Genomic DNA, 26360 nt, shown 5'->3' on the forward strand with positions numbered 1-26360 from the left:
ATTAATTTGAATTTATTTTTTATTCAAGTATTCACCAAATTTTAGTCTTGTTTCACTGTATCTTTTTGTACACAGCTGAGAAAGACAATCCAGCAAGGAAATGCTTTTCTACCGAAAGAATTAAAAACAGACCCAAAATCATCTTGATAAAAAAAAGGTAAAAAGCCCCCAAACTGAATAAAGAGGACACCTATGTTATCATTTTCAAAATCTTTCAACAAAGATAACAATACCAATTTGCAACTTTATCATTTTCTTTTATTATAATTAATGCCAGGTTCACAAGACTTGAAGAAATTATGTAGATGTATGACACTGTATTGAATTACATCATAATTTTTATGTATGTAAATAGTCGCCTCATATATATATATATATATATATATATATATATATATATATATATATATATATATATGTGTGTGTGTGTGTGTGTGTGTGTGAAATTGTTTTGCGATTTTTTCAGTGTTAATAAGTGTATCATTTCTCAATAAAATAAACCATTTCAATTCGGCACAATGATGAATGCCCGTCTTTGCAAACAGTTCATGTTAAAGTGGCAAGTCGAGCTAAATAGTCTTGCATTATTTTACTTGATTTGTGTAAAGAACAATTCCATTATCTCACGTAAAATCGGGCTTTAGTTTCCTTAAAAGAAGTTTTGAACATTCCTGGGAAAAATATATTTAAAACAATTGTAAATTAAATCTAATACGAAACTTAATATTTTATATGGTTCGAGGTAGTCCTACATGTAAGACCTCGACGCTTATATTTTTGTTTTGGGCGTCTAGGTCCCAGACGCACAAAATATAAGTATCAGCGTCGAGGTCTTGCATGTAGGACTAGGTTATAGCCTGCACCGTCAAGAAATACATATTTACGTAAATAAACTACCCATGTTTCTTCACTTAGAAAATCAACAGGATATAATCTTATCTGGTTAGTATTTACAAGGTTACAGTCGAGGTACGTATATTAAAACTGTATGTATATAATACCCCAACGGGATCAAACAACGAATAGATGATACTGGTCCTACAAAGTAGGACACATCACCCGACATTTTTGTTCTGGGCGGTGATGGCACTAAAACAAAACACAACGTGCTATGTCTTACATTGTAGGACTAAGATAATACCCGAATTACGTTATCGCGAACACCGGTTGCCTGACCCAGTTGGCAGAGAAGTAATAATTGGCAGTTGTATTGGTAATCGTATTGTAAAATAGGTTTAATGGTTTTAATAATTGGATAAGAATAGATTTTGTATTTGTATAACTGTACATTATTCTCGCTATATGTAAGTGTGGCAAAATTAATAAATGATATCAAGACATTGAATCTGAGAATCATTTTATCATTGTCATGTACACAACAGTCATTTTCATGATTTTGCATCTGACCCGAATTGATATAAAGGGACCGATCATTTAATTTTCTCTGCTAGTTTCGTAATCTTCTTTATTTGTTTTCTTTCGTTTTTTATTATTATTTAATTTGTTGTCTATTTTAAATTTCTGGCCCCATAAAAGCTTAATAGCTCATATTTATTTTAAAAAAGTCGGCTCAGAAAGACCCCACTCCTTCAATCCTGACATAAATATGGACTGTTTCTATGTATTTACAAACTCGAGGTCAGTCCTGCAGATCATGCTTGGAATAAATGCCAATAGCTACATTCGAGCCACCTTGGCGATTTACGAAAAAATGCTTAACCGATACGTTTTAATATCATCAGACTCAATTTTTTATTTTTATGTTTAAAAAAAATATGATTCCAAGGGGCCATGGATGGCTTAGTGATCTAAGGTGCCCACCTTTACAGATCACTGCCATCTCACATCTTGTCCGTGTACGTTCGAAACTTAGCTCAGACAACGTAGGTATTTGGAAAGTTTGCCAATATTGGGTTCCTGTGGTTCAGTGGTTTTATCCAGGGTTTTACCTGCATTTTCCAACACCAAATGTATGACCACCATGTATAGCCTATCGTGTGCTGAATAATGACATAAAAACCCACAAAATAAAACTATAAACCATTCATAACTTCAATCCTAGATATAAATTCACTGGCAGAAATAGCCATTGTAAACTAGATAGATTGTAGTTTCTTGTTTGCAAAGAAAGTTTCTGGAAAACAAAATGAATGATTTTTCTGTAAATTACTGCACTGACATACATCTGAGGCATATTTTCCTCTTGCAAAAACAGATGGGGACATTCTGATTACATTTGTATATACCCACCATTGAGTGGAAGATTGTAATGCTTTATCACCCAGTCTGTTGCTCTTAGCTTTTCCTTTTCCACAATAACATTTGTTCTGCAGAATGTACATTTGCCAAGTTTTGTGGATAGCTTATTAGATTAAACCTTTACTGTGCATCAGTAATATATGGGGGGTGGGGGTGGCAAAGGTCAAGATCATTGTGACTGAAAGAAGATAGTTTATGAACAAAATACATGTTTTACATCACATACCTTGATCACACTTCAAGGATAGATTATCACATCGGGTAAGGAATAAGCCTATGTGTTTATAGTGAGATGAAACTTAGAATCCATTTGAAATCAATGTAGTATTGAGCATTCTGTGTCTGATAGGTTGTGGCATTATTAAAGTTGATCAGCATGTGAGAAATGAATAAGTCTGTAAAAAGGAGAAAAAGAGTAGAAAATGAAGAAAACATTGATTTACCTTCATCAATGACAGGGCTCAAAAACATTTTATATTGGTAGCCATACAGTTTTTCACCATTTATGCAGCATAGGAGCAACTGCTTGTTCTTACCCACCCAGAATGAGCAGAAAAAACTTTTATTTAAAGTCCTAATTAACTTGCAAAATCTTGTCTGCCTGCTTTAAGTACTGTGCAATATGTTGTTGTTGTTGTAGGGTTTAACACCATTTTTCAGCACAAGATAGGCTATACATGGTGGCCAATATAAATGGTGGAGGAAGAACCAGGTAAAACCCTGGAAAGAACCACTGATCCACAAAAAGCTACTGGCAAGCTTTCTCACATACCCACATTGGCCGAACCCGAGATTCAAACCCATGCAGACAGAGGTGAGATGGCAGTGATCCATAATGGTGAGTGCTTTAGACCACTTGACCATTGTGCTGCATAAACGGTGAAAAACCATAGTCACTTGCCAGCTGTATGGGTAGCAAGATAAAGTGTTTTTGAGCTGCTGTTTTTTGGCATGATAGCTGTACATTGCTACCACTGAATGCCAGAGATGAAAAATAAAGACTGGGGGAACCTAAATCCTTTGGGGTTTTTAATAGTTGATTATGCTAGAGGTCAAAATAAAGGCTGTGGTAACCTAAATCTTTTGGGTTTTTTAATAGGTGATTCAATAACACTAAATGACAATGTTCAGTAAGCATAAAAATTTGAGAAACCTGTAATAGTTTCTTGTAAATAATATCCTAACAAAATTCAACCAAGTTTGAAAAAAAGTGTTCAAGCTTGAATGACTTTTAGATTCATACATTGAAGAGATTACATTAAACATGGCAGTCATTATGAAAGTGGAAGAACATTTAGAGAGCATATAAAATACAAGCTCAAAAGAGTATGAAGTTTATGTTGTGCTGTTTGGAGTTACTTCAAATGACATGGATTCAAAAGGATTAATTCTGTTATTTTTCTGGAAAATACATGTGCTTATGTGAGATTCTTAATCAAAGACAGTTCTTATAAGAAATTTATTTAAATTTCCCAAACCGGAGTGATAATTGTTGTTTCTACAAGGAACTGTAGATTTCAACACTACAGATTGCAGCATACATCATCATCTTCCATCTTGAATCCTTTGTCGGGATTCGAACGTGAAATTTTGTTATTAGGACTACTAAAATTTTATTCTTGGATTATTTTTGGATTTGATTCTATAAAACCATAAGTTCATATTATTTAATTTTTGCAGAATTTTTCCAGGAAAATAAATTACTGTATTTTTTCAAAGTTTGTTGTTTTCACTCTTTCTTGTGTTATTGTTTAATCGAGCCTAAACACCTGACATAAGAAGTACAGAAAGGTAAAAGTGGGGAGGCAGATAGTTATCACAGGCACTTGGGTCTTGGGTTATTTAAGTGCTTCAATAAATATTCAATTTTCCAGCATTATATATACTGAATCAGTTGTTGAGTCAGACTTGCATGGTTTGCTATAATGTCCAGGTCCAATAAGATATTTATGTCCTTTATGGCATGACATTGGACAGAATTGTTGAAAACCTTGCTGCACTCAGACTCTACAGTGTCTGATTCAAAGCATATAATGCTGGAAATGGAGTATTTATTACAGAAACGAAAAAATCCATCACACAAGTACATGTGATAATAATATGTCTTTGAATATATATGATGTTTTTGTTTTGTTTAGAATGGAGCACATCATCGACTGGGAACTGTAAAGTATTCAGAATAAGGTACTGGAAACTAGCTGGGTTTTAAAATAGGTGCAGGCTGTTTTAAGGTGTGGGCAATATGGGAAATGGCCCTGACACCATTTCACTGAGTTTGCTGTCCCACATGGTAGTTCAGAAAGCTTATGACAAGGGAGGCTGATAGTAATCACCGAGGCACTTGGGTCTTGAGTTTGTGTGCGTGATTTGGATTTTTAATGTAGCTTTAACAATTTTTCAGTCATATTGCTATGATGTATGCAGTGTGGCAGTTTATAGTGATGTCTAGCACTGGGGCATCATGCCGCAGACATGTAGCATGATGTCCCACCCAGTCACATTATCCTGACACCAGGCCGACAAGTCCTAACACTAACCTCTTAATGCTGAGCGCCAAGTGAGGCAGCTGTTTGTACCATTTTTGTAAGTCTTTGGTATAACTCTGCTGGGGACCAAACCCACAAGCTCCCTGTATCTGAGGTGCTTGAATTTGTTAAGTACTTCAAAAAATATATATTTTTCCAGTATTGCATCAGTTGAGCCGGGCTTTTGCATGGTATGCCACAGTTTTTGTGTCCACTAAATTAATTGTGTTCTTGACATTTAACAGATTTTTCAAAAACTCTGCTGTAGTGAGACTCCACAGTGTCTGATTCAGGGCATTTAATGTTGGAAAAATTGCCGATATGAATAAGTCCATGACACAAGTGCATGTGATAATCATATGTCATTGAATTTCTGATTTTAATTCACAGAGTCTGAGTGATGTTCCTGTTTTTGTTTTGAGTGGAGCACATCAACAACTGTAAAGTATCTAAAAGTGTACTTAGAATAGAGATACTTGAAACTAGCTTTGGTCTTAATTGCTGCAGGGCTGTTGTAAGTGTTAGACAATACATTCAACTGCCTAGGGCACCATTTAATGGCATCTGCGGTATTTTATTTTCTGAATCAGGGGTGCTGAATGTGATGCTCGCCAGGGTGCTGTTTTGTCGAACACAAATTTCTGATGGTCTTGAATAGGTGCATCACTTTGCTTACTTTCACGCTCCGTGTTAATCTCTTTGGCAGTGTGAGAGAATAAACAAGTTTTTAAGTCATTTTATAGTCTGTCTGATAAATGTATAGTCAACTATTTAAAGAAATAAAAAACAGAAAATCATTTTGGTTCATTCAAGGAATGTAGTTTATCAAGCAAAAGATTTATGCAGTGATCTAAGCAATGTCTCTTTTAAGCTTGTTTATTTTTCAGTTTATATCAGTATGCAATACTGTCATGAAACATGATGTCATGATACATGCTTTCCATCATGATACATGCATGTAGTATATAGAAGACATTTATGGGAGTACAAATCATGACATAAAATGGTTGGCAATATAAGACCATGGTTGTTATGCATGCATGCACTGCAAGACACTGGTTATTCATGAATGCGAAGTTTGCTTGATCAATCTTTAACTTTTCGCCTCATGGCAGTTTCCTCTATCTAGCATCTAAAGCAAGACTGATTTATTATTGTAGGAATTCTTCACTGACCAGTCTCAAAGTGTATACAGGACACTGAAAGCACAGTAAGTAGTTTCATTTCTTGTAAACTTTGCACTTAAGAAACTTAATATTGGAGTTAAAGTTCATGAAATTAATCACTTTATAATAAGCACACACTAATGATGTCATAAATAATGTCACAGTCACTTGTGTATACATATTAGGAGTGTCAGCTTCCTTTGACTGTGTTGGCAGTTGCATTCTGTCTCTTCCTATATGGTCATGCTGAATAAAGCACATATATGATTTGTTTGTGGCACTGATATAAATTTTGACCCACAAAGTTGAGTGGTAATGAAACAGCAGGCATGCATCAAATTAAGTTGCCGAGAAAATCATTTTGTTTTAGTGGACACTTCCCCTCCTGAGCCATACTGCAGTTGTGACGTGTGTAGTAAAGGTGTTTTTTGCACGTTTGGCACAAAATGATGCATGTGCACTTATTGTGTTATATGTAGATACTGTACTACATGAATTTGCGGTAGGAGGGTGATTCCCCCTCACTTGTTATAAATATTTTAAGGGAATGTCATCATAGTGTCCATGATCCAACCTGCCCACTTTGTGATGATTCAAGTTCATTGTGCACTTTATGCATCAAAACTGCCTTAATAGTATCATTAACATCATTGTTTTGTGTTATAGTAGAATTATTTTTTTACACTTTGTAGACCCATCTATACTTCATCTAAACAGATCCACCTGAACCTAATCCCAAAAGATCATCCTAAACCTCTTCCCAGCAGATCTGCATAAACCTCTTCCCAGCAGATCCAAATAAACCTCATCCCAGCAGATCCACATAAACCTCTTCCCAGCAGATCCTCATAAACCTCTTCCAAGCAGATACATATACATTGATGTACATGCCATCCATCCAATGACCAGATAAGCCTCTTGAATAACAATACTGAATTTTCTGTATTTTTTTTTTTTTGCCTTCTAAATTTTCACGTACAAGTACCATGATTGAAGTACAAAAAATAGTTTTAGACTTTACAGCTGTTTGAATTATGGAAAGGTTTTTGAGGATGGTTTACTGAAATGTTTATTATAGATGTTTCGTACATTATAATCTTAAAGCTGATTGCTATTCTCCATATTCCAGGCATGGCATCTATTCCACCAGAAAATCCCAATACCCAGAATGCAGCTGATGGACAGGGTTCTCGTGGAATCCATACTAATGAAGACTGGCTGAGACGCTGGGAAGAGGGAACTTCTGACTGGGTGGTCACTTGTGTTGACCCGTAAGTGAACTAAAAAGTACTAAAATAGTCTGTCTGCCAGTCCATCTGTCTGTCTGTCTGAAGGTAACTTTGTACAAAGAATTATGAATTAGTCATATTGTTGTTGTTACATGTTGTCTTTGGTCTGATGGAAGGTTGTATGCATATTAATTTCCACAATTATAATTTCTTGATAACTTGTATAAATGGACAGGAAATAAAGTTTGCTTGTTTTCATAGTATTTGTGACATTTGGAAAAGAAATTTTAATAGATTTGCATCCTGGCATAAGTAATTACTTTGGGTAATACAAGGGATATAACTCTTGATAAACTTAAAAATTGAATACAGATATTTTGTTTTAAGGACCATTTCTTAACAATTAAATAGTTGAGAAAGATATTTCCTTTAGGTAGGATAATGATTATTGGTTTCTTGTTATATCTAGATTAATGTTTTTTCAGGATGCTTTTAAAGTATGAAGGCAAGATATTTGAAGGAAGAACTCAGCAGCTGCGTGTATTTGTTCCACTATGTGGCAAAACTCCAGATATAAAATGGTGAGTATCTGAAGAAAGTTCATTGACTGAAATATCATTATTTGTCAATAGCTAGGTGTAGTTTATGGTATGGCACATATCATGGCATGTGTCATTTGTCACGTGTCATCCATCATTCATCAGCATTTGCTAATTTTAACTTCACAAAAACCACTGGACGTATGAAGCTGATTGTTGTCGTTGACTTGGGGATTTTAATACCACTTACTGAACTTTATTGGCTATATCATGCCTTTGAAATTGGAGCTGAGTACCTTACAGTCAACCCAGGCTGGCCTGGGCACTGAATACCTTTCACATGGACACACTGAGGCAGTCAACCCAGGCTGGTCTGGGCAGTTAATCAGTTTGTGACCCATGCATTGAGCTACTGTGACTGCTGTTTCACCACATGATCAGGCCACCATAGTTAAAAATAGAAAACCTCTCAAGGATTTCTTATCAAAAACTGCTCAACAGACTCTGACCAAATTTTACAGAAAGCAACTGGCATGAAGGGCTTTCAATTTTGCACAAATGGTACTGATCCATTGTCAGTTACTAAAAGTACAAAATACTCTCAGTGAGTTCTTTACAAAAACTGCTGAACAGAATTGACCATATTTGAAAGAAAACATTCAGCTTTTGTACCAATGATGCTGATACACCATCCAAGTTGACCACTCTTACTTAAAATGTAAAATTCTTTCAGCAGTTTCAGGTTGTGACCAAATTTGATTGAAAGCATCCTATTATGAAGTGCTTTCCCTTCTTTATATAAATTGTGCCGATTTTTTTTTTGTCATTAGATAGGGCTGCCATTTCTAAAAATATACAAGAGTCCCTTGAAGGGACTGACACTACTGGCTGAAAAGAATTTCTAGGAATTCTAGACAAGATCATTTTTTCCTTTTAACTGCAGAACTTTGAAACCATCTTTGATATTCTTCAGAAATATCAGATCAGTGCCAGGACTAACTAGCTATCATTACAAGTTGTCTGCGAAAAACCACATGTCAATATGTTTTTCCATTCAGCAATTGCAAGATTTTCACAATGGCCAGTGTGGCAGCCATGTTGTACTTCAGGTCACCAAAATTTTCAGTTAAAAATTGATGACATACAGCAGACCATTCCATCCAGTTCATCTGGCTGTTAACATCATAGCCTGGAGGAATTGCACATCTAACTTGCAAAATTTATTCTGTTCTGTCCAAATGTCTAACCTTAAAATTTATTGTAATGAAAGTATATAAAGTTAAAAATATTGCAAAAATGGATGGAATTCAAACTTTTTACTGATGTGCTAATTAAAGATGTTTTCCTGCTGAAAGCAGTCTTGGTCCATTTGTGGTCTCAGAAATAAGAGGTCATGTCTGCCTAGTTTCCTTATTAACTATGCTACAACAACCACTTTCTTTGATTTGACAATGGTAAGTTTGCCATCTCTAAATTGTGATATATGGCTTAAATACAATCAATACTTAATCAATACTTATCCCTAGCCTCCTTCCCCTTTCAAAAACAGCTCTGGCTGCCATATTGGCAATCAAATAGCACCATTTTTCATTTAGATACTATTAAACATCATAACAAGTCTTCTGGTGACAAAACCCATGTCAGTATGTCTTTCCATGCAGGAGAAAGTTTACATAACAAGATTTTGAAGATGGCCATGCGGTAGTCATACTGGATATTAGACAGCACCATTTTCATTTAAGAAAACTAGACATCATAAGTCTTTAATGGAAACCTTTGCTGATATGACCAACTATTCAAGAGGATGAGCAATAGCACAATTTTCAAGATGGCCACTATGGCAGGCATATTGGTTGTCCAAGTGACACCAATTTGATTTAGGAAAGCATATTATCACATAGTCGGTACACTTTGCCTATAGTGTGTGCAGTTTCATATTTTTGATATTATAGCACCTGAACTTATCACTTTATATGATTCTGATTGGTCCAAATAAGCCCATGAAATTAGTGTGCAGTATTCTCTTTACTGATTAGCTGTGATCGTGGGAAAACTTTTTAATCCTGCCTTCTGGTATTTTTTTGTTTTCAATGAACATTTTGGGTTGCCATGTTTCAAATTGACTCGTGAAAGAGAATTGGTGCAAAATAGTCTCGTCTGTTTCAACATGGCTAATTTACCCCACAGGAGTTTGTTATGTCATGTATAACAGATCATAACATGAATAATGGCTAAACACACAAGACAAAAACAATAAAAACAACAAGTAAACTACGGGTATTGCTTGTGTGGGGTTGCATTTGAGGGAGATGGTATATCTGTAGCATGGAATCCACCCTATATATAAGCGTGGTTTAAATGTTAACTTACAGAAGTAATTAAACTCACCTCTGTTCACAGAAGAATGTGGACATAAACTGGTCTCCAAACTGATAGAAGTTTATCCAACCACTGGATATTTACACAGAAAATATGTGATGCAATTTTGAGTCAAAAATGAAATTTGTTTGCATATTCTGTAGTCTACTGTTCCAAAACAAACACTACAAATATCTGGTCACACATGCATTACAGTAGATATGGTAATTTCTGCATCCACTAAACATTATTTCTTCAAGAATATTGCTACAATGTAATGTTTAGTTGTAAAAGTGACACTTGAGGTTATATAAACATGGATCCTCAACTGTAATCTAATGGGTTGTGCATCAAACAATGTGACATCAGACACATTGGACATTCTGTGTTGAAAATGATTTCGTCTGTGTAAAATGTTCTGTTTAATTGGAAGGATACTTGTTCTTTGATTCATAGTGTGTAAGAAAAGTATAATCTACTTTAAAACGTCAATACTAGTTCAACTTTGGTTGGGACTATTTTTTACGCACAACACATGAAAGGTGCAAAGACTGTCAGAATGAATGAAATTATTCATTCTTCTTTCCATCTAAAAAATTTCCTGTGAAATCAAAACTGTGATAAAATGAATCTGAAATGGGTAATGATTTATTATTAAATTTTTGAAACTCGTTGAATAATGTCCAGCTTTTGTGAGCCTTGACTCATTTCATAAGTTCAGTATTAAGTCATTACCCATTTGAGATTCTCTGTCTACTATGTCTAGGTTAAAAATAAAGTAAATAAAATACAGACTGTTTTCTTGAAATTGTGCTATATCTTAGAAATAGTTTATTTTGTTTTTCTTATTATCTTTATTTTACACGTTAAATACTTGTGGAAGTAATTAAAGTTTTCCATAATAAAGAAAGATTTTGTGTGTGTATGTGTGTGACTTGGATTTTTAACATAGCTTTAACAGTTTTTCAGTCATATCGCTACAATGTCTGCAGTGTGGCAGTTTATTGAGATGTCTAGCACTGGGGCATCATGCCGCAGACATGTAGCACAATGTCTCACCCAGTCACATTATCCTGACACCAGGCCGACCATTCCTAACACTAACTTCTTAATGCTGAGCGCCTAGCAAGGCAGCTGTTAGTACCATTTTTATGAGTTGTTGGTGTCACTCATCCGGAAATCGAACCCACGACCTCCTGCATCCGAGGCAGATGCTCTGACCACTAGGCCACCAGAGCGGTAAGAAAGATTTTGAATTGAAAGATAGAGAACATAAAACTGTCTTCCTCTCTCAATTCTCAGATTTATATACTTGATGCATATCCATCAAATATGGCTACTGTTTCTGAAAATAAAAAATAAACATTTAAACACCATTATCTAAGACACCACTCAGTAGTATTTGACAAAACTTGACAGAAACATCCTTGCATAAGAGCTTGCAGTATTGAACAAAATGGTGCTGACATGCCATCACAAATGGATGTCATTGCAGAACATAAAGAAAGCTTGAAATGATTTTTATCAACAGCATTGGAAGGCAGTAACATGGAAAACTTCCGACTGAATCAGATTTCTTGGCCAGCTGATCTTGCTTTTGGCTATTAGGCAGATTACACTCAGTTGGTGGCCTTAGGTCTACTTGGGTCTTTTGTTATCAATCTATTTGATAATTAGCAGGATTCCACCCTTACTTAGAGCTTCCCTTGCAAAGCATTAGACCTTTATAAAATATTAAACAATTTTGAAGTGTACACTTTTATGATGCTCTGTGATATGACCATATATTGTGTTATACCAAATTGCTTGAAAAGATGTTATATGTGGTATGTGTCCTAACATATTTATGAACCATTGCTTCATTGGTCTATTAGACAAGATCTGAGCCCTGTTCCATTTGCAGATTGTAACAGATGTCATAGATTGGACAGTTCAGAGCGCTGAAAATAGTGACGTTTAATTTTTCATAATTTTTGATCGGTTTCATATTTTAAGGTCTTGAATTTGTCATAATTACTGACTTTATTTGAAGTGTATAAATAAAGTATGTATATATAAAACATTGTTTTCACTTTGTGGAACACTTGGACACTTTTGATATTATGTCAAAACCTGTGACATCACATGATATCACACAGGTTTAATATATGAAGTTTTACCAAGGATCGTGACTTGCTGATTGATGACATCGTGTCATTAATAATCAAGCATGTGACTGTACATTTCTTATTAAAGTTATGGAATGAGAATGATGTCACTGTGCACATTTCATATGAAAGTTAAAGAATGAAAATGGTGTGACTGTACATTTCGTATGAAAGTTATGGAATCAGCATGATTTGACTGTACATTTCATATGAAAGTTATGGAATGAGCATGATGCAACTGTGTACATTTCATATGAAAGTAAAAGAATGAAAATGTTGTGACTGTACATTTCATATGAAAGTTATGGAATGAGCATGATGCAACTGTGTACATTTCATATGAAAGTAAAAGAATGAAAATGATGTGACTGTACATTTCATATGAAAGTTATGGAATGAGTATGATGTGACTGTACATTTCATATGAAAGTAAAAGAATGAAAATGATGTGACTACATTTCATATGAAAGTTATGGAATGAGAATGATGTGACTACATTTCATATGAAAGTTACGGAATTAGCATGATGTAACTGTACATTTCATATGAAAGTTATGGAATGAGCATGATGTGACTACATTTCATATGAAAGTTATGGAATGAGCATGATGTGACTGTGAATTTTGCATGAAAATTATGGAATGAGCATGGTGTGACTGTAAATTTTATATGAATGTTATGGATTGAGCATGATAGTTTCCTTGTTTTGTACTCAAGGGCAAGCAGAATATTCAATAGATTTATGGAACGCTTTCGAAGGAATTGGCACAGTTGCAAGATAATCTGATAATCTCACAAAAAATACTTTTGGATTGTTCAGTCAAATGTTTAAAAGTGTTTCAGTAGTATGATTTTGTTTAATTTGGATGCTTAAAAATTCTGTGAATTCATTAATTTTCATTGGTAAATATTGTCATTTATTTTCATAGGTTATTATTTTAATGTTTGCAAAAATTGACATATTCATTATGACTTGATGGCATTTTTTTTTACTGGCAATGATAGATGTGGATTATGAAATGATGTTTTTTGTTCCCATAGAGGTATCATTATTGTGACCTTAAATTCTTGGTTTATAGCAACCACAAAATCCCCCAAATTTGGGCCCCAGCAAAATGTAGTGAATATCCAGTCATTTATTGATACCTCTGTTGAGATTGTGATAATGCAATATTTCATGTACAGAATAAAGTGTAGGCATGAGTTGATCAGAGATTCCAATAGGGTTGTGCAACAACTGTTACTTTGTACCAGTAAGGAACAGAATTACTCAATACAAGGCCAAATTTTACCAGTACAAATGCTAATCAGCCAATATTATGAATGGATTTTTTATCATTTGGATAAAATAGTGAAAATTACGCTGTAAACAAGAAATGACATGAATGTGTTTTTGACCTTTACAGGAGCAATGTTCCCATACAAGAACAAGAAACATCACAAATCAACACCAAGTCAGTAGTGTAATACCTATTCAGAGTTTCCTTGACCCATCCCACCCCATTTTACATACACATATTTCTACGTCTATTTTGGGGTTTCGGGTCAATTGCCTATTGAAAATCGGATTTTGCCAACATTGCATGTTGGCAGCATAGGGTAGCCACTTATTTGCTGGCCTAGCAAGCTAATAGGACACTATAACAAGTCATACCTGCATGAAATAGATAGGAACATTATTTATTTTCTCAGAAATTGTGATTATAATATTCATTTTGTCTTTAATCCACTATCAGACAGAACAAAACTACAGCATTTATGAAATTTGATCTGCTACTCACCATTTGCATTGATTGTCACATGACTAAACAAATCTGGCAACCACAACCATTACATCTGAGGTCCAACAATCTTGTGATGTCAGTAATAAACCCCTTATGAATTTTGTCGTACAAAATATTTGAAAATATTAGGTGAAATACACATAATGTTTGTAAACAGAGCAAAAGTATATTTCACTCACAACATAACTATTCTGAGAATAATGACCAGAACATGCCACTGTTGCAGTGACCTGGATAAAACCAGATTCATCAAACAGAGATTATATGCCAACACGATAGTTAAAATACCACAAAAACTTTGCCCGCTCTATGCTTCATGAATCTGACTTTTTCCAGGCAGCAACAAATTCCAACTTTTTTATATCCATTTCACTCTTAATACCAGTACCCCACACTCCAAGATAAATGTCAAAATATATGGAGTTGCAAGGGTCAAGGTCAGATTACATAAACCCTTGCCACTGTCATCACTCTCAGCCACCAACATAATCCAACCACAATTAACAACTTTAGTGCAGAGTTCACTTATAGTAAATAGTTCAGGTGTTTACATACATTGTAGAAAAGAAACAAAAGTTTGGATTAACATCTATGAAGCAGAAACAGGTGTGCTTGGATTTTTGTTGCTTTACACACCAGCAATTAGTTACACTCAGCAACATAATCAGCTTATCTCTTTGATGACTTCTGTCTTCATGTATTGTTTTGACCGCAACAATACAAAATGAAACTGGCCTCTAAGCTTTCTCACTGCTGTAATAGTGTTTCTGTAATTTGATAACCATGGTAACTCCAGACCTAACTGTAAGTTGTCTATTTTAATCGACTAGAGAGGCAGAATAATATGTATATTATTATTGTCACCATGTAATAAATTGACTTGCATGCAATTAGTTACTTAGATATCATCAATTTTAGGTTTGCAGATAAAGGTCATGAGGTTGTAGGCGTGGAGTTATATGCTACAGCTGTAGAACAATTCTTCTCTGAGCGAGGAATGCAGTATTCCAGTGCAGATTTACCAAATCTCGATGGCAAGTTATATCAGGTGTAATAGCTATAGTTGATTTGCATATAATTTAAAGTATAATCAGTAGAGATGAGATTATCGTTTTATAAAAAATGAATGTTGTATCCAAAGAGACTGAAAAGTATAAGCTATATTGTTATATACTTCATAAATAGTCCCATTAGTTTAATGTTGTTGCTGTGGGTCAGTACCCAGCAGAACTGACTGTAGTTAAGTTAAATTATTCACTACTTCCTTATATGGTAGTGTTTACTTCCTTATATGGTAAACACATGACTGCTTTCAATGAACTACTTCTAGCTATGACTTAATAAAAATGGCAACAGAAGCATGTAACACTGACCTCATCATAATTTTGATGGCCATCAGATGTCGATAGAGACTTCACCCTTTTTACCTAACACCTAAAAAATCAGTAAAAAATCAGTACATCTAGCACTCGTCCAAATAAAACTATTACAAACAAATTAAAAAGAACTGAATACATCCAAAGATTGATATTGCAAGAAAAAATTAAATAGGATTTATAAAAATATTAAAAATAGATGTCTAGGGATTGCTAATTCCTGCTGGTAATGCAAGAGAGAGAGAGAGAGTCAACCTGACCGTTGATGCAGAGTTTCCCATGTCCTGCTAGCACTTACACAGAGAAGTATTAAACACAGGGTTGGTATATCATGTGCCTTTCATTGTACTCTTTTTTTTATATATCTCAGCTGACATTCACGTTGTAGTTAAAGACTAAATTAATTGTAAAACCTTTTTCCATTCAAGACCGTTACTTTCCTCTACTTTTTCGTTCTCAAATGCCACTTTACACCAACATCTGAGCTGTCAGGAGCATATGATAGAAGTCATAACATTAGGTTTGATTTGTTGATTTAATGTGTAAATCTTGAATCGTACACAAAGCAGCAGTACAGCTGACTAGCACGAAATTTGTGTTATGTGATTTCTTATGAATTTTTTATTATTTCATTTTTTAGTGGAGACCAAACAATAATGAAATTATTTTTTATAAAACCGCAAATATTAAGATTCATAAATTTCTAAATGTTATGGTTTTAAAGTTAATTTAAAGACATTTTTCATGTGAATATTAAAGGCAGCAATACCCAAAATTTCAAGTTATGCAATCATTCTCAGGAATGTAGCTATTGCATATGTCAGGGTTAGCTGTATCCCCAAGCTATTCTCACTTATGCTAACCCCCACCTTGACCCCCTCTCCAAGCCTGCCCTACCAAACCATTGTGCATATGTACAGACCAATCCAGATCATATCCCAGAGTTAAAAAACTATATTAAAAAAATGTAGAAAGAAGTGTGCAAGATTACTCATTCCTGCATGCCAAGTGTGATGACACAAATATTTTTAAAATATAGTAGCAACCTCAATCAAGTATTCTCAGTAGTTGTGGTAGTGGCTTAAATAGATGCTGAGCTGTATTTAACTGAAAAACCTGGAAATTTGTGGCCTAATGGATCTGAGCGATGCAGAACCTGGAAATTAGTGGTTACCATAATGTTATACGTGAAACTTAAATCAAGCTTACAATTTCATGCCTCAGATGAACTAGAAGTGAATCTTATGAACCAGAATTCCTCAGTTTATAGACAGATTTTTTGCTGCACTTTCCAACCTTTATTTTCATGTGATAACATTATGTAATTATGCATTAAATATACAGTGATTACTTTATTCCACTATATGATATATCAAGATTGTTGTTCTAATAGTATATGTAGCATTCCTCCATTTAACATTTTTATATGTCCTCTAAACATAGGACTTGTACTGTTATTGCAATGTTTGACCATCTGTCCTGTTTGTTAATAACTTAGTTTACATTCATTATCATTATTTCTGTTGCACATCCATTCATCAAACTTTGAAGGTTGAATGCTCTGCAGGAGACAAAGAATCCCACAGATTTGGGGGTTAACAGGTCAAAGGTCAAGGTTGCTGCAAGTGACCAAAGTGAACTGGTTTCAATGTAATGGTGTAAGTTCAACTTCACTTGCTTCCACTAGTCTTTGCAGATGTGTTGCTTTATTGTAGACAATTATACCTATTGTTTTAGGGGTCAAAAGATCAAAGGTTGAGGTAATAGTGATTGATCAAAGCAAAGTGGTTTAAATGCATTTAGTTTTGCTTCATAGGCCTTTATGTAACACTGCATGTTGGTTTCCCTATGAGAGATAAAGAAGTCTATTGATTCAAGTGTCTGAAGGTCAGGTATCAGAATCACTATGTGATAAATTAATGTTTTCAGCACAATAACTTATTAAGTATATTTTTACCAAACATTCCAAGTGTGTTTCTCTTGATGATTTGAAGAAGCTTATTATTCAGATTTTACATCTAAAGGTCATATGTCAAGGTCATTGCAGCTTGAATTAGGGAAATAAGCTGTTCCATAATAACTTGAGTTTTGTGAAATATACCTGCAACAAACTTCACAATAGTTTGCATTTGATAAGAAAGATGACCTTTATGATTTAAGGATCCAAAGGTAAGGGCCTTCATCATAACGTATAACAATGTAGTATGTGGAGTGGGTATAAATTGCAGGTAATGTTTTAAGAACAGTGTCATTTATGACCTTAACATAGGCTGGTGGGGGGGGAGAAATTGTATGTAAAATGTAGTATGTAATAAACTCCTGTTTTCGTTAAACTCATGAATCTATATATCTTCAGGTCAAAAGTTCTAAAGAAGACTAGTGTAGTTAAATAAAACTTAGTTATACAATGATAAATTTTGAGACAACAGTGAAAACTTAATTCCAGTATTTCCCATTCTGGCTTTTACTTATTTGATCCTAATTATTTTGTTTTCAGAGTGAAGATGGAATGATAAAGATATATTGTTGTGACCTGTATCTGTTATCAAAGTAAGTACTCTTTTGTTTCTTAACTTGTATTTTTACGGTCATATATGTCCTTCATTTGAATCACTTAATGTAGTAATAATAATAAATTTCATGATTAGAAAAAGGTTACTTTTTTTGTTAAAATACTAAGTTTTAGCATTGTAGGCAGTTTTTTCTTACACTGGAAGACTTAATAAGATGTTATACTATTTACACAAGTAAAGGAGAACTAAATACATGTAACTTTGTCATTTTTGTTTAGGTGTCCAATTATCAACTTTTTCTTAATTTCATACAGTCTCAGTAAACCAGATACTCACATGCCTCCATTATGACTCAACCATGCAGGAGTCTAGTCAAATACAGCTTTGATTGCTGTTGCTATTTCAAATTTGTTTAAATGATGCAGATCTGCCATTGAAAAAGGTCACTGTAACTAAAAATGCATTAACCTTAAAATGACTTCTTCAAAAAACTGCTGAGCAGAAGTTGACCAAATTGGACAGCATTCAGGCATGTAGATCTTCAAAATTGATTCAGGTCTTTCTGATATATTCATATGAAGCCTATCCTCCCATAGATATAGCCATGACAATTGGAAACATTTAAATGACTTCTAAGAAATCGCAGAACAGAATTTGACAAATGGCGTCGTAGCATGAAGAACACTCAAGCATGTTCAGAGGATGCTGATCCACTATTTTAAATATGGCCACCATCACTAAAAATAGAGATATGTTTCAATAACTTTGCATAATCCACCTGGCAGAATTTGACAGAAACCTCTTTGCATAGATATAGTTTTAAATTTTATTCAAACGATCCTAATCCACTGTCTAATATTTCTGCCTTTACTAGACATGGAAAACCCCAAAGGTAACTTCTATTTAAACACCACTAAAGAGAATTTGACCAGATTTGACAGAAAGAAATGTTTAATTTTTATAAATTTATCATAAAATGTGGCCAGTGTTAGTAAACATTAACCTTTTTCTCCGCAACAGTTCTGCAGAATTTTACCAAACTTTATAAAATGTACGAAAATTTTATCTTTTATCCCAACTTATTCAAATGTTTTTACTGTTCAGCAAGCATTTCAGATCAATGAGATTTTATTGTATATTCACAATGAAGACACATTGTAAGTTTGTGACACATCAATTCAGCTTTTTGTTTTAATGCAACATTGTGAAGAAATGGCAGTTTATCTAATACTTTTAGATCAGATTATTGGCTAGAATATTGTTGAAAATAGTTCTTATTCAGATTTCATGAGTTGGACAATTCTCATTTCCTTGCAATGTTTATGGACTGACCATTATTTTTAGGGGTGGGGGGCTGCATTTCTCTGAGAACATTATTATTGGACCCCTCAAAACCTTTAAAACAAATACTCATGCTTTGATTTGTAGATAAAAAGAATTAATTCAGTTGATTTTACTAGCTGAAAAAAAAAATAAAATAATTTTGTTCAAAAGAAAATCCAAGGACCCTTCACAGATACACAGACACACCCTGAGATGAAAGAATAAAATTTAAAGTTGGTCTAAAATTGGTGTTGTGTTTTTTTTAGCTCAACTTGTCATTAGGCTGTAGAGTTTATGCTGTCATTGTTCAGACATCCACTGTCACAAGTTTATCATTAGACTGTAGAGTTTATGCTGTCATTGTTCAGACATCCATTGTCACAAGTTTGTCATTAGACTGTAGAGTTTATGCTGTCATTGTTCAGACATCCATTGTCACAAGTTTGTCATTAGACTGTAGAGTTTATGCTGTCATTGTTCAGACATCCATTGTCACAAGTTTGTCATTAGACTGTAGAGTTTATGCTGTCATTGTTCAGACATCCATTGTCACAAGTTTGTTATTGCTATTTCTCCTAAACTACTTGGATTGCCACGAAAGTACACACATATTCATCCCATAGTTAGGTTTGTACTGAATACAAATAGTGCCACTCTGACATCAATGTGGCCACCACAACTGACATTTTATAAATGTTGTTATTGCTACTCCTCCTGACTAGAAAGTCATATTGATACAAAATTTTTGTCATCTTATGCTGTTTAGTCGCTCCTCAGTGAAAATGGTGACGATTTAATGTCCAGTATGGCCACCCAGTTGTTTTTGCAACTTCTTCTGGATGGATGGTCATATTAGAGTAGGCTTTTCACTGCAAGCCTTCTGATGATGTCTGGTTGGTCCCAAATGAAGATGGCACCAATCTTTATGTCCAATATGGCTGCCACAGTGGACATCTTGAAAATTTTATCACTACTCCTGAACAAAAGTTATATTACTGTGTTTTCACCACATGACTTCTTATGATATCAAGTTGGTCCAGATAAAAATGGTGTCGATTGTACATGTGGTATGGCTGCTCCAGTGGCCATCTTGAAAATCATGTTATCTTTATTCGTAAATTGATTGTCATATCAACAGGATTTTTACGACAGGCTTCATATGTCTTGATGGTCCTAAATGGTGCTGCATAGGCATCTGACATGGCCACCAGAGTGGCCATCTTGAAAATCATTTTATCACTACTTATGAATGAATGGTCATATCAGCATGGGGTTTTCACTGAAAGACTTCTAGTTGGTTGTAAATGAAATTGGTGCATCTGACCTCCAATATGGCTATGACTATGGCTTTCTTGATCTTGTTATCACCCTTCTACTAGATGGTTGATCATATCAGTATTGTGCTTTCACCAAGAGACGTTTTATGATGTATAGTTGGTCCTAAATAGAAATACTGCCAATCTGATATACAATATAGCCACCATGGCAGCCATCTTGAACATCTTATGATTAATTCTCCAGAATAGAAAAAGTCATATCAACATGGCATTTAAACCAGAAGATCTTGTCATATTTTGCTGGTCCAAAATGATGTATTGTTGGTTCTAAATGAAAGTAGTCCCAATTCAACATCCAGTATATCCACCACAGCAGCTAATTTGAAAATCTTTCTATTGCTGAATATCATTATCAGAGATGGTTTCAGCACTTAGCAGTTAAAAGTAAGAAATGGTCTTGAATTCATGGAAATTCTTTTTGGTTAATAGTCTTGTTATTGCTTTCTTGTGCCTATGAAAAATAATTGCTTTACACAGATGTTATTCATTTCTCAATATTTTAATTTTGCAGGGATCTTTTGGGGCAGTTTGACATAATATGGGACTCTAGGTCTGTAATTGCTATCAATGTTGCTGATCATACAAGGTGAGTCATTGACTTTGAAAATTTTAGAACATTATTAGATATTAATATTATCATTAAAATTATATAAAGTAATGTAACCATTAAAGAATAGTGAGTATGAATTCCAAGAAATAAATGCACGGAATCTTCAATTACCTATAAAAACTTTGACTTTGTCACATATTTTCTTATGTTTCACAGTCATTTAGTGTTGTTGCCCTTATTCAACTTTGGAAGTGATGTGTAAAAAACTGAAAAGACAGCTTGACAGTTGAGCTTTTAATATTTTGGAAGTAAAATTCACACAAGTATTTTGTTTGTTTGTTTTAGATACCGAGAGCTGCTATTGTCCTTGTTGAAGCCAGATGGTCTGTACCTGTTGTCCACTTTAGACTTTGATGGTTCTGTCTTTATTGGTAAGGACACATAAAACAGTTATTTCCCTTGTCCAGGTGAAATTCCTAATATCTGTTGATCTATCTGTTAATGCTTCTTTTTCTACATGATAAGAGAATAGAGAGAAATCTTATCCAAGATTGATGACATTTACCCACTGCCATTAGTTCAGTTCCTTAGAAATTGGTTTGGTTTGGTTTGGTGCTTTATGGCACAGCAACACAAGTAGGTTATTTAGTGCCAATGCAATTGGAGTAAAGTGCCTGCCCAAGAACACACAATGGTAGCTGACCCAGGTTGGTATGATAGTAGGAATTAAACTCGCTCCCTTTCAGTCCTGAGTCAAGCACACTAACCACTGAGCCACTGCAGCTCCCCCCCCCACAAAAAAACAACATTGGTCCAGGATTGAAAATATAGCATAACATTTGGATTGTGGGGTAATTAAGACTATATTATCTGAGAATGCAACCATTAGCAAAACTTAAGACCAGCAATTATAGTAAAGTAACGTATGTTTACAGAGTTTATATTGAGCAAGGGTAGTGCTGATTCCTGTCGATGTGAAAAAGATGTCAGTGTGTTGACATAATTATATATGACTAATTCGTGAAATTTAACAGTATCAGGCCCGAATTAAGTAATAGAATAGGGCAGGGTTCATGCATATGAAATCATGACATTGACCCACTCACCAAGTATCAGGTCTGAATTAAGGAATAAAATAGGACTGGGTTCATGCATATGAAATTGTGAAATTGAACCATTCTGCATGTCTTTGACCTGAAATAAATCCAAGAATAGGGATTGGATAATGCATATGAAGTTGACCCACTGTTCAAGTCTTAGGCCTGAACTAAAATCAAGAATAGGGATGGGTTCATACATGTTAAAATACTGTAAATGATAAAAAAATTGTCAATTTACCAAGCATGACTAAGGATGATATATTACCATGTTATGGTAAGGATGACATAATACCATGTTATTCTAAGGATGACATAATACCATGTTATTCTGAAGATGACATAATACCATGTTATACTAAAGATGACATAATACCATGTTATTCTAAGGATGACATAATACCATGTTATACTAAAGATGACATATTACCATGTTATTCTAAGGATGACATAATACCATGTTATTCTAAGGATGACATAATACCATGTTATACTAAAGATGACATAATACCATGTTATTCTAAGGATGACATAATACCATGTTATTCTGAGGATGACATAATACCATGTTATACTAAAGATGACATATTACCATGTTATTCTAAGGATGACATAATACCATGTTATACTAAAGATGACATATTACCATGTTATTCTAAGGATGACATAATACCATGTTATTCTAAGGATGACATAATACCATGTTATACTAAAGATGACATAATACCATGTTATTCTAAGGATGACATAATACCATGTTATTCTAAGAATGACATAATGCCATGTTATACTAAGGATGATACAATACCATGTTATATTAAGGATGAAATAATGCCATGTTTTACTAAAGATGACATTACCATGTTTTACTAAGGATGACATAATATCATGTTATACTATGGGTGACAATACCATGCTATGCTATGGATGAAATAATACTGTGTTATACTAAGGATGACATAATACCATGTTATACTAAGCATGACATTACACTAAGGATGTCATCATACCATATTTTGCTTAGGATGGCATTACCATGTTATACTAAGGATAACATAATACCATGTTATACTAAGGATAACATAATACCATGTTATATTAAGGATGACATTACACTGAGGATGACATAATATCATGTTTCGCTAAGGATGACATTACCATGTTATACTAAGGATTACATTATGCAATGTTATACTAAGAAGGAAATATTACCATGTTACACTGAGGATGAAATAATATCATGTTTTGCTGATGATGACATTACCATGTTATACTAAGGATGACATAATACCATGTTATACTAAGGATAACATAATACCATGTTACACCAAGGATGACATAATGCCATGTTATACTAAGGATGACATATTACCATGTTATTCTAAGGATGACATAATGCCATGTCAAACAAAGGATGACATAACACCATGTTATACTAAGGATGACATAGTATGTTATACTAAGGATGACATAATATGTTATACTAAGGGTGACATAATACCATGTTATACTTAGGACATAATACCATGTTATACTGTGGATGACATAATATGTTATACTAAGGATGACATAATACCATGTTATACTAAGGGTGACATAATACCATGTTATACTTAGGACATAACACCATGTTATACTAAGGATGACATAATGTGTTATACTAAGGATGACATAATACCATGTTATACTAAGGGTGAGATAATACCATGTTATACTTAGGACATAATACCATGTTATGCTAAGGACATAATACTATTTGTGTGAACACATATATTTGTGGATACTACTTTGCAGAAATGCTCTGATTTATGTTTTGTCTATAATTAGGGCTGTCCATCAAGATGTGGTAAATGTTATAATAATGATCATTTCCATCTGTCCGTCATTAAATGTGTATGTCTGTTTGCACTTGCTGTGAGCATGAAATTTTCACAACCATTACAGATAAATAGATACCATTTGGCAGATGAATTGCCTGTTAAACTTTGATGTGCATTGTAAGGCTTTCATCTTTTCATGTTCAGTTTTGATGGTTTTATTGCTTATTTTAATCATCTCCCCTTCAAATATGTGCAAAGCAAAGCCCAGGAACCATTCAGCTTATTCTGATGCAATTTGGCATGTGCATTTTTTGATATAGTAAGACTTCAATGTATCTTTCATAGATTTCACCTTTTCAGTTCCATTTCCAGATAGAGCTGTGATGACTGGCAATTAAATTTACATTTACAAATAGGTTGTTGCTTATCATATAACCATGTATCTGTCTTGCTTTATCCATCATGTGTTGTACATCCACATTGATATTTTCGTCTTTGAAAAAGTGATGGACCAATTCCAATAAACTTTGGTAGGAATGTTTCTCAGGATGCTCTTCTACAGACTGATGTTTCAAGTGGCTTGCCAAGCAAATGTGTGGTTTCCATAGCAACCAAAAATGGAAAACCAGTTTTCACATCTTTTCCGGAATGACTCGGCCAGTTTTTATTAAATATGACTGGAATATTCCTTCTGACATGCTTTGCAAACATTTTATCCAGAGTGGGTGTGGCTTCCTATTTTGAACATTTTCTCTAGAATGACAAAAATTGGTAAGACTATTTCTTAGGATGTTGTCTATAAAAAAAAATGTTCTACACTGGATCCCATGGTGGTGTGGCTTCCACAACATGTAAGTGGAAAGCCTATTTTTTTCTCATGCACAGCCAAGCTAGTTTTGATCAAACATGGTAAATGTATTTGTTAGGACATCATGTATCAAACTTGTGTTTTGGATGGTTCCCATAGCTGAGCTGATGTAACTTCTTTAACTGCCAGGTGGAAAATGTCTTTTTGATTCTTACGACATGCTTTTTAAGAGTTGCTTCCAGGCTGGCTCTTATAACAATCAGCTGGTTTCAAATGCAACCATTTGAAAAATCTATGTTCAACTTTTCCAGAACAGCTGAGGCAATTTGATTAAACTTTGTACGAATATTTGTTAGGATATATTTATCAAAATTGTTTTGGGTGGCTTACTTAGCAACACAGTGGTTTCCTTAGCAGCCCTATAAAAAAATCTACTTTTGAATTTTTCATTACAATTGTAGCCTATTCTGACCAAGAATTTTTGTTAGGCAATGCTGTGTCAAAATTATGCTCAGGGTTGCTCCCATATCAATCGTGTGACTTTCTTAGAAAATCAGGTGGAAAACAAGGTACTCTCTAGAACAGCTGAGCCAGTTTTTATCACACACTTGGTAGGAATGGTTCTTAGAACTTGCTCTATTATTATTGAGTCTAATGTTGCCACCCACCCCCAGTTGGGTGGCTTCCATAGCAAATGCATGGAAAATCTATTTTCAACTTTGTCAGAAAGACCAAGCAAACTTTTATTAAACTTGGTATGAATGTTACTTAGGATATGCTCATTTAAAGTTTGTATCTGGGATGGCTTCCTTTGTAGTGAAGTGGAAAATCCGTAAATAAAACTTGTCTTCCATACAGTATGACTTTTGCTATATAAAAAAATTCTTCAAACTTTTTTCTCTAAAACTGGTATAGAGTTCTTGTACCACCTTTCACATTCATAGAAAAGATGGCAATGTTCCATTTAATTCAGGTAAAACATTTCTCAGAGTGGAAACACAGTTAACATAACAAATATCCAATAATTTCTACCAACAGCTGAAAATTATCCTAATATGCATATCATCAACCCAAGGCACCTGCCTTATTATTTCATTTGTCTTTATGATCAATGTATGCCAGGTTAGTGCTATCAGACCCACTTGAGCCCTTGTTTACAGAGTTATGTCCCTTGACAACTAACTTCATATCATCACAAAATGCTGCTTGTAACTGGCATAGCTCAAGAACCATTAAGCTTATTCTGAGGCGGTGAATATTGTCTCATTTACTTACATGTGCTTTTCATGGTTTTAGACTTAGACATGCAGTTTTGGGGTTTTGATGAATCTGCACCATTTTGGGTAGAGTTATGGCCCTTTACAACCAACTTCATATTTTTACATTCAGCATATTCCCATCTACTTTGTTTTGGACATAGTTATGATCACTTTCATTAAACTTCCTATCTTGCTCTTCACATAGTATGCTGCTTGTATTGATTAAGACCTTGAGTTGCATTTCAAGTATTCCACATCATCATTTAGAGG

The 26360-nt window shown here is 34.2% G+C and overlaps 1 protein-coding gene across 4 annotated transcripts in view; it reads left to right on the forward strand.

Annotated features, from left to right (window-relative positions):
- The first annotated feature begins 849 nt into the window (after positions 1-849).
- The window catches only part of LOC149806740 (thiopurine S-methyltransferase-like), a 36515-nt gene continuing 11004 nt past the window's right edge, over positions 850-26360 (forward strand). The window contains exons 1-9 of one of the 4 annotated variants that reach the window (XM_089957049.1): positions 1183-1213; positions 5375-5442; positions 5945-5994; positions 7080-7221; positions 7665-7760; positions 14926-15055; positions 17881-17933; positions 21068-21142; positions 21452-21537. In XM_089957049.1, coding sequence (XP_089813175.1) covers positions 7082-7221; positions 7665-7760; positions 14926-15055; positions 17881-17933; positions 21068-21142; positions 21452-21537 — 580 coding nt within the window. In that variant the 5' untranslated portion in view covers positions 1183-1213; positions 5375-5442; positions 5945-5994; positions 7080-7081. Of the gene's footprint in view, positions 970-1084; positions 1214-5374; positions 5443-5944; positions 5995-7079; positions 7222-7664; positions 7761-14925; positions 15056-17880; positions 17934-21067; positions 21143-21451; positions 21538-26360 lie in introns of those variants that run through there. The other 3 variants (XM_089957057.1, XM_089957050.1, XM_089957042.1) reach the window with 3 other exon arrangements.

The sequence above is a fragment of the Sinohyriopsis cumingii genome, chromosome 1 (assembly GCF_028554795.1).
Source record: "Sinohyriopsis cumingii isolate HCF-2022 chromosome 1, ASM2855479v2, whole genome shotgun sequence".
NCBI lineage: Eukaryota > Metazoa > Mollusca > Bivalvia > Unionida > Unionidae > Sinohyriopsis > Sinohyriopsis cumingii.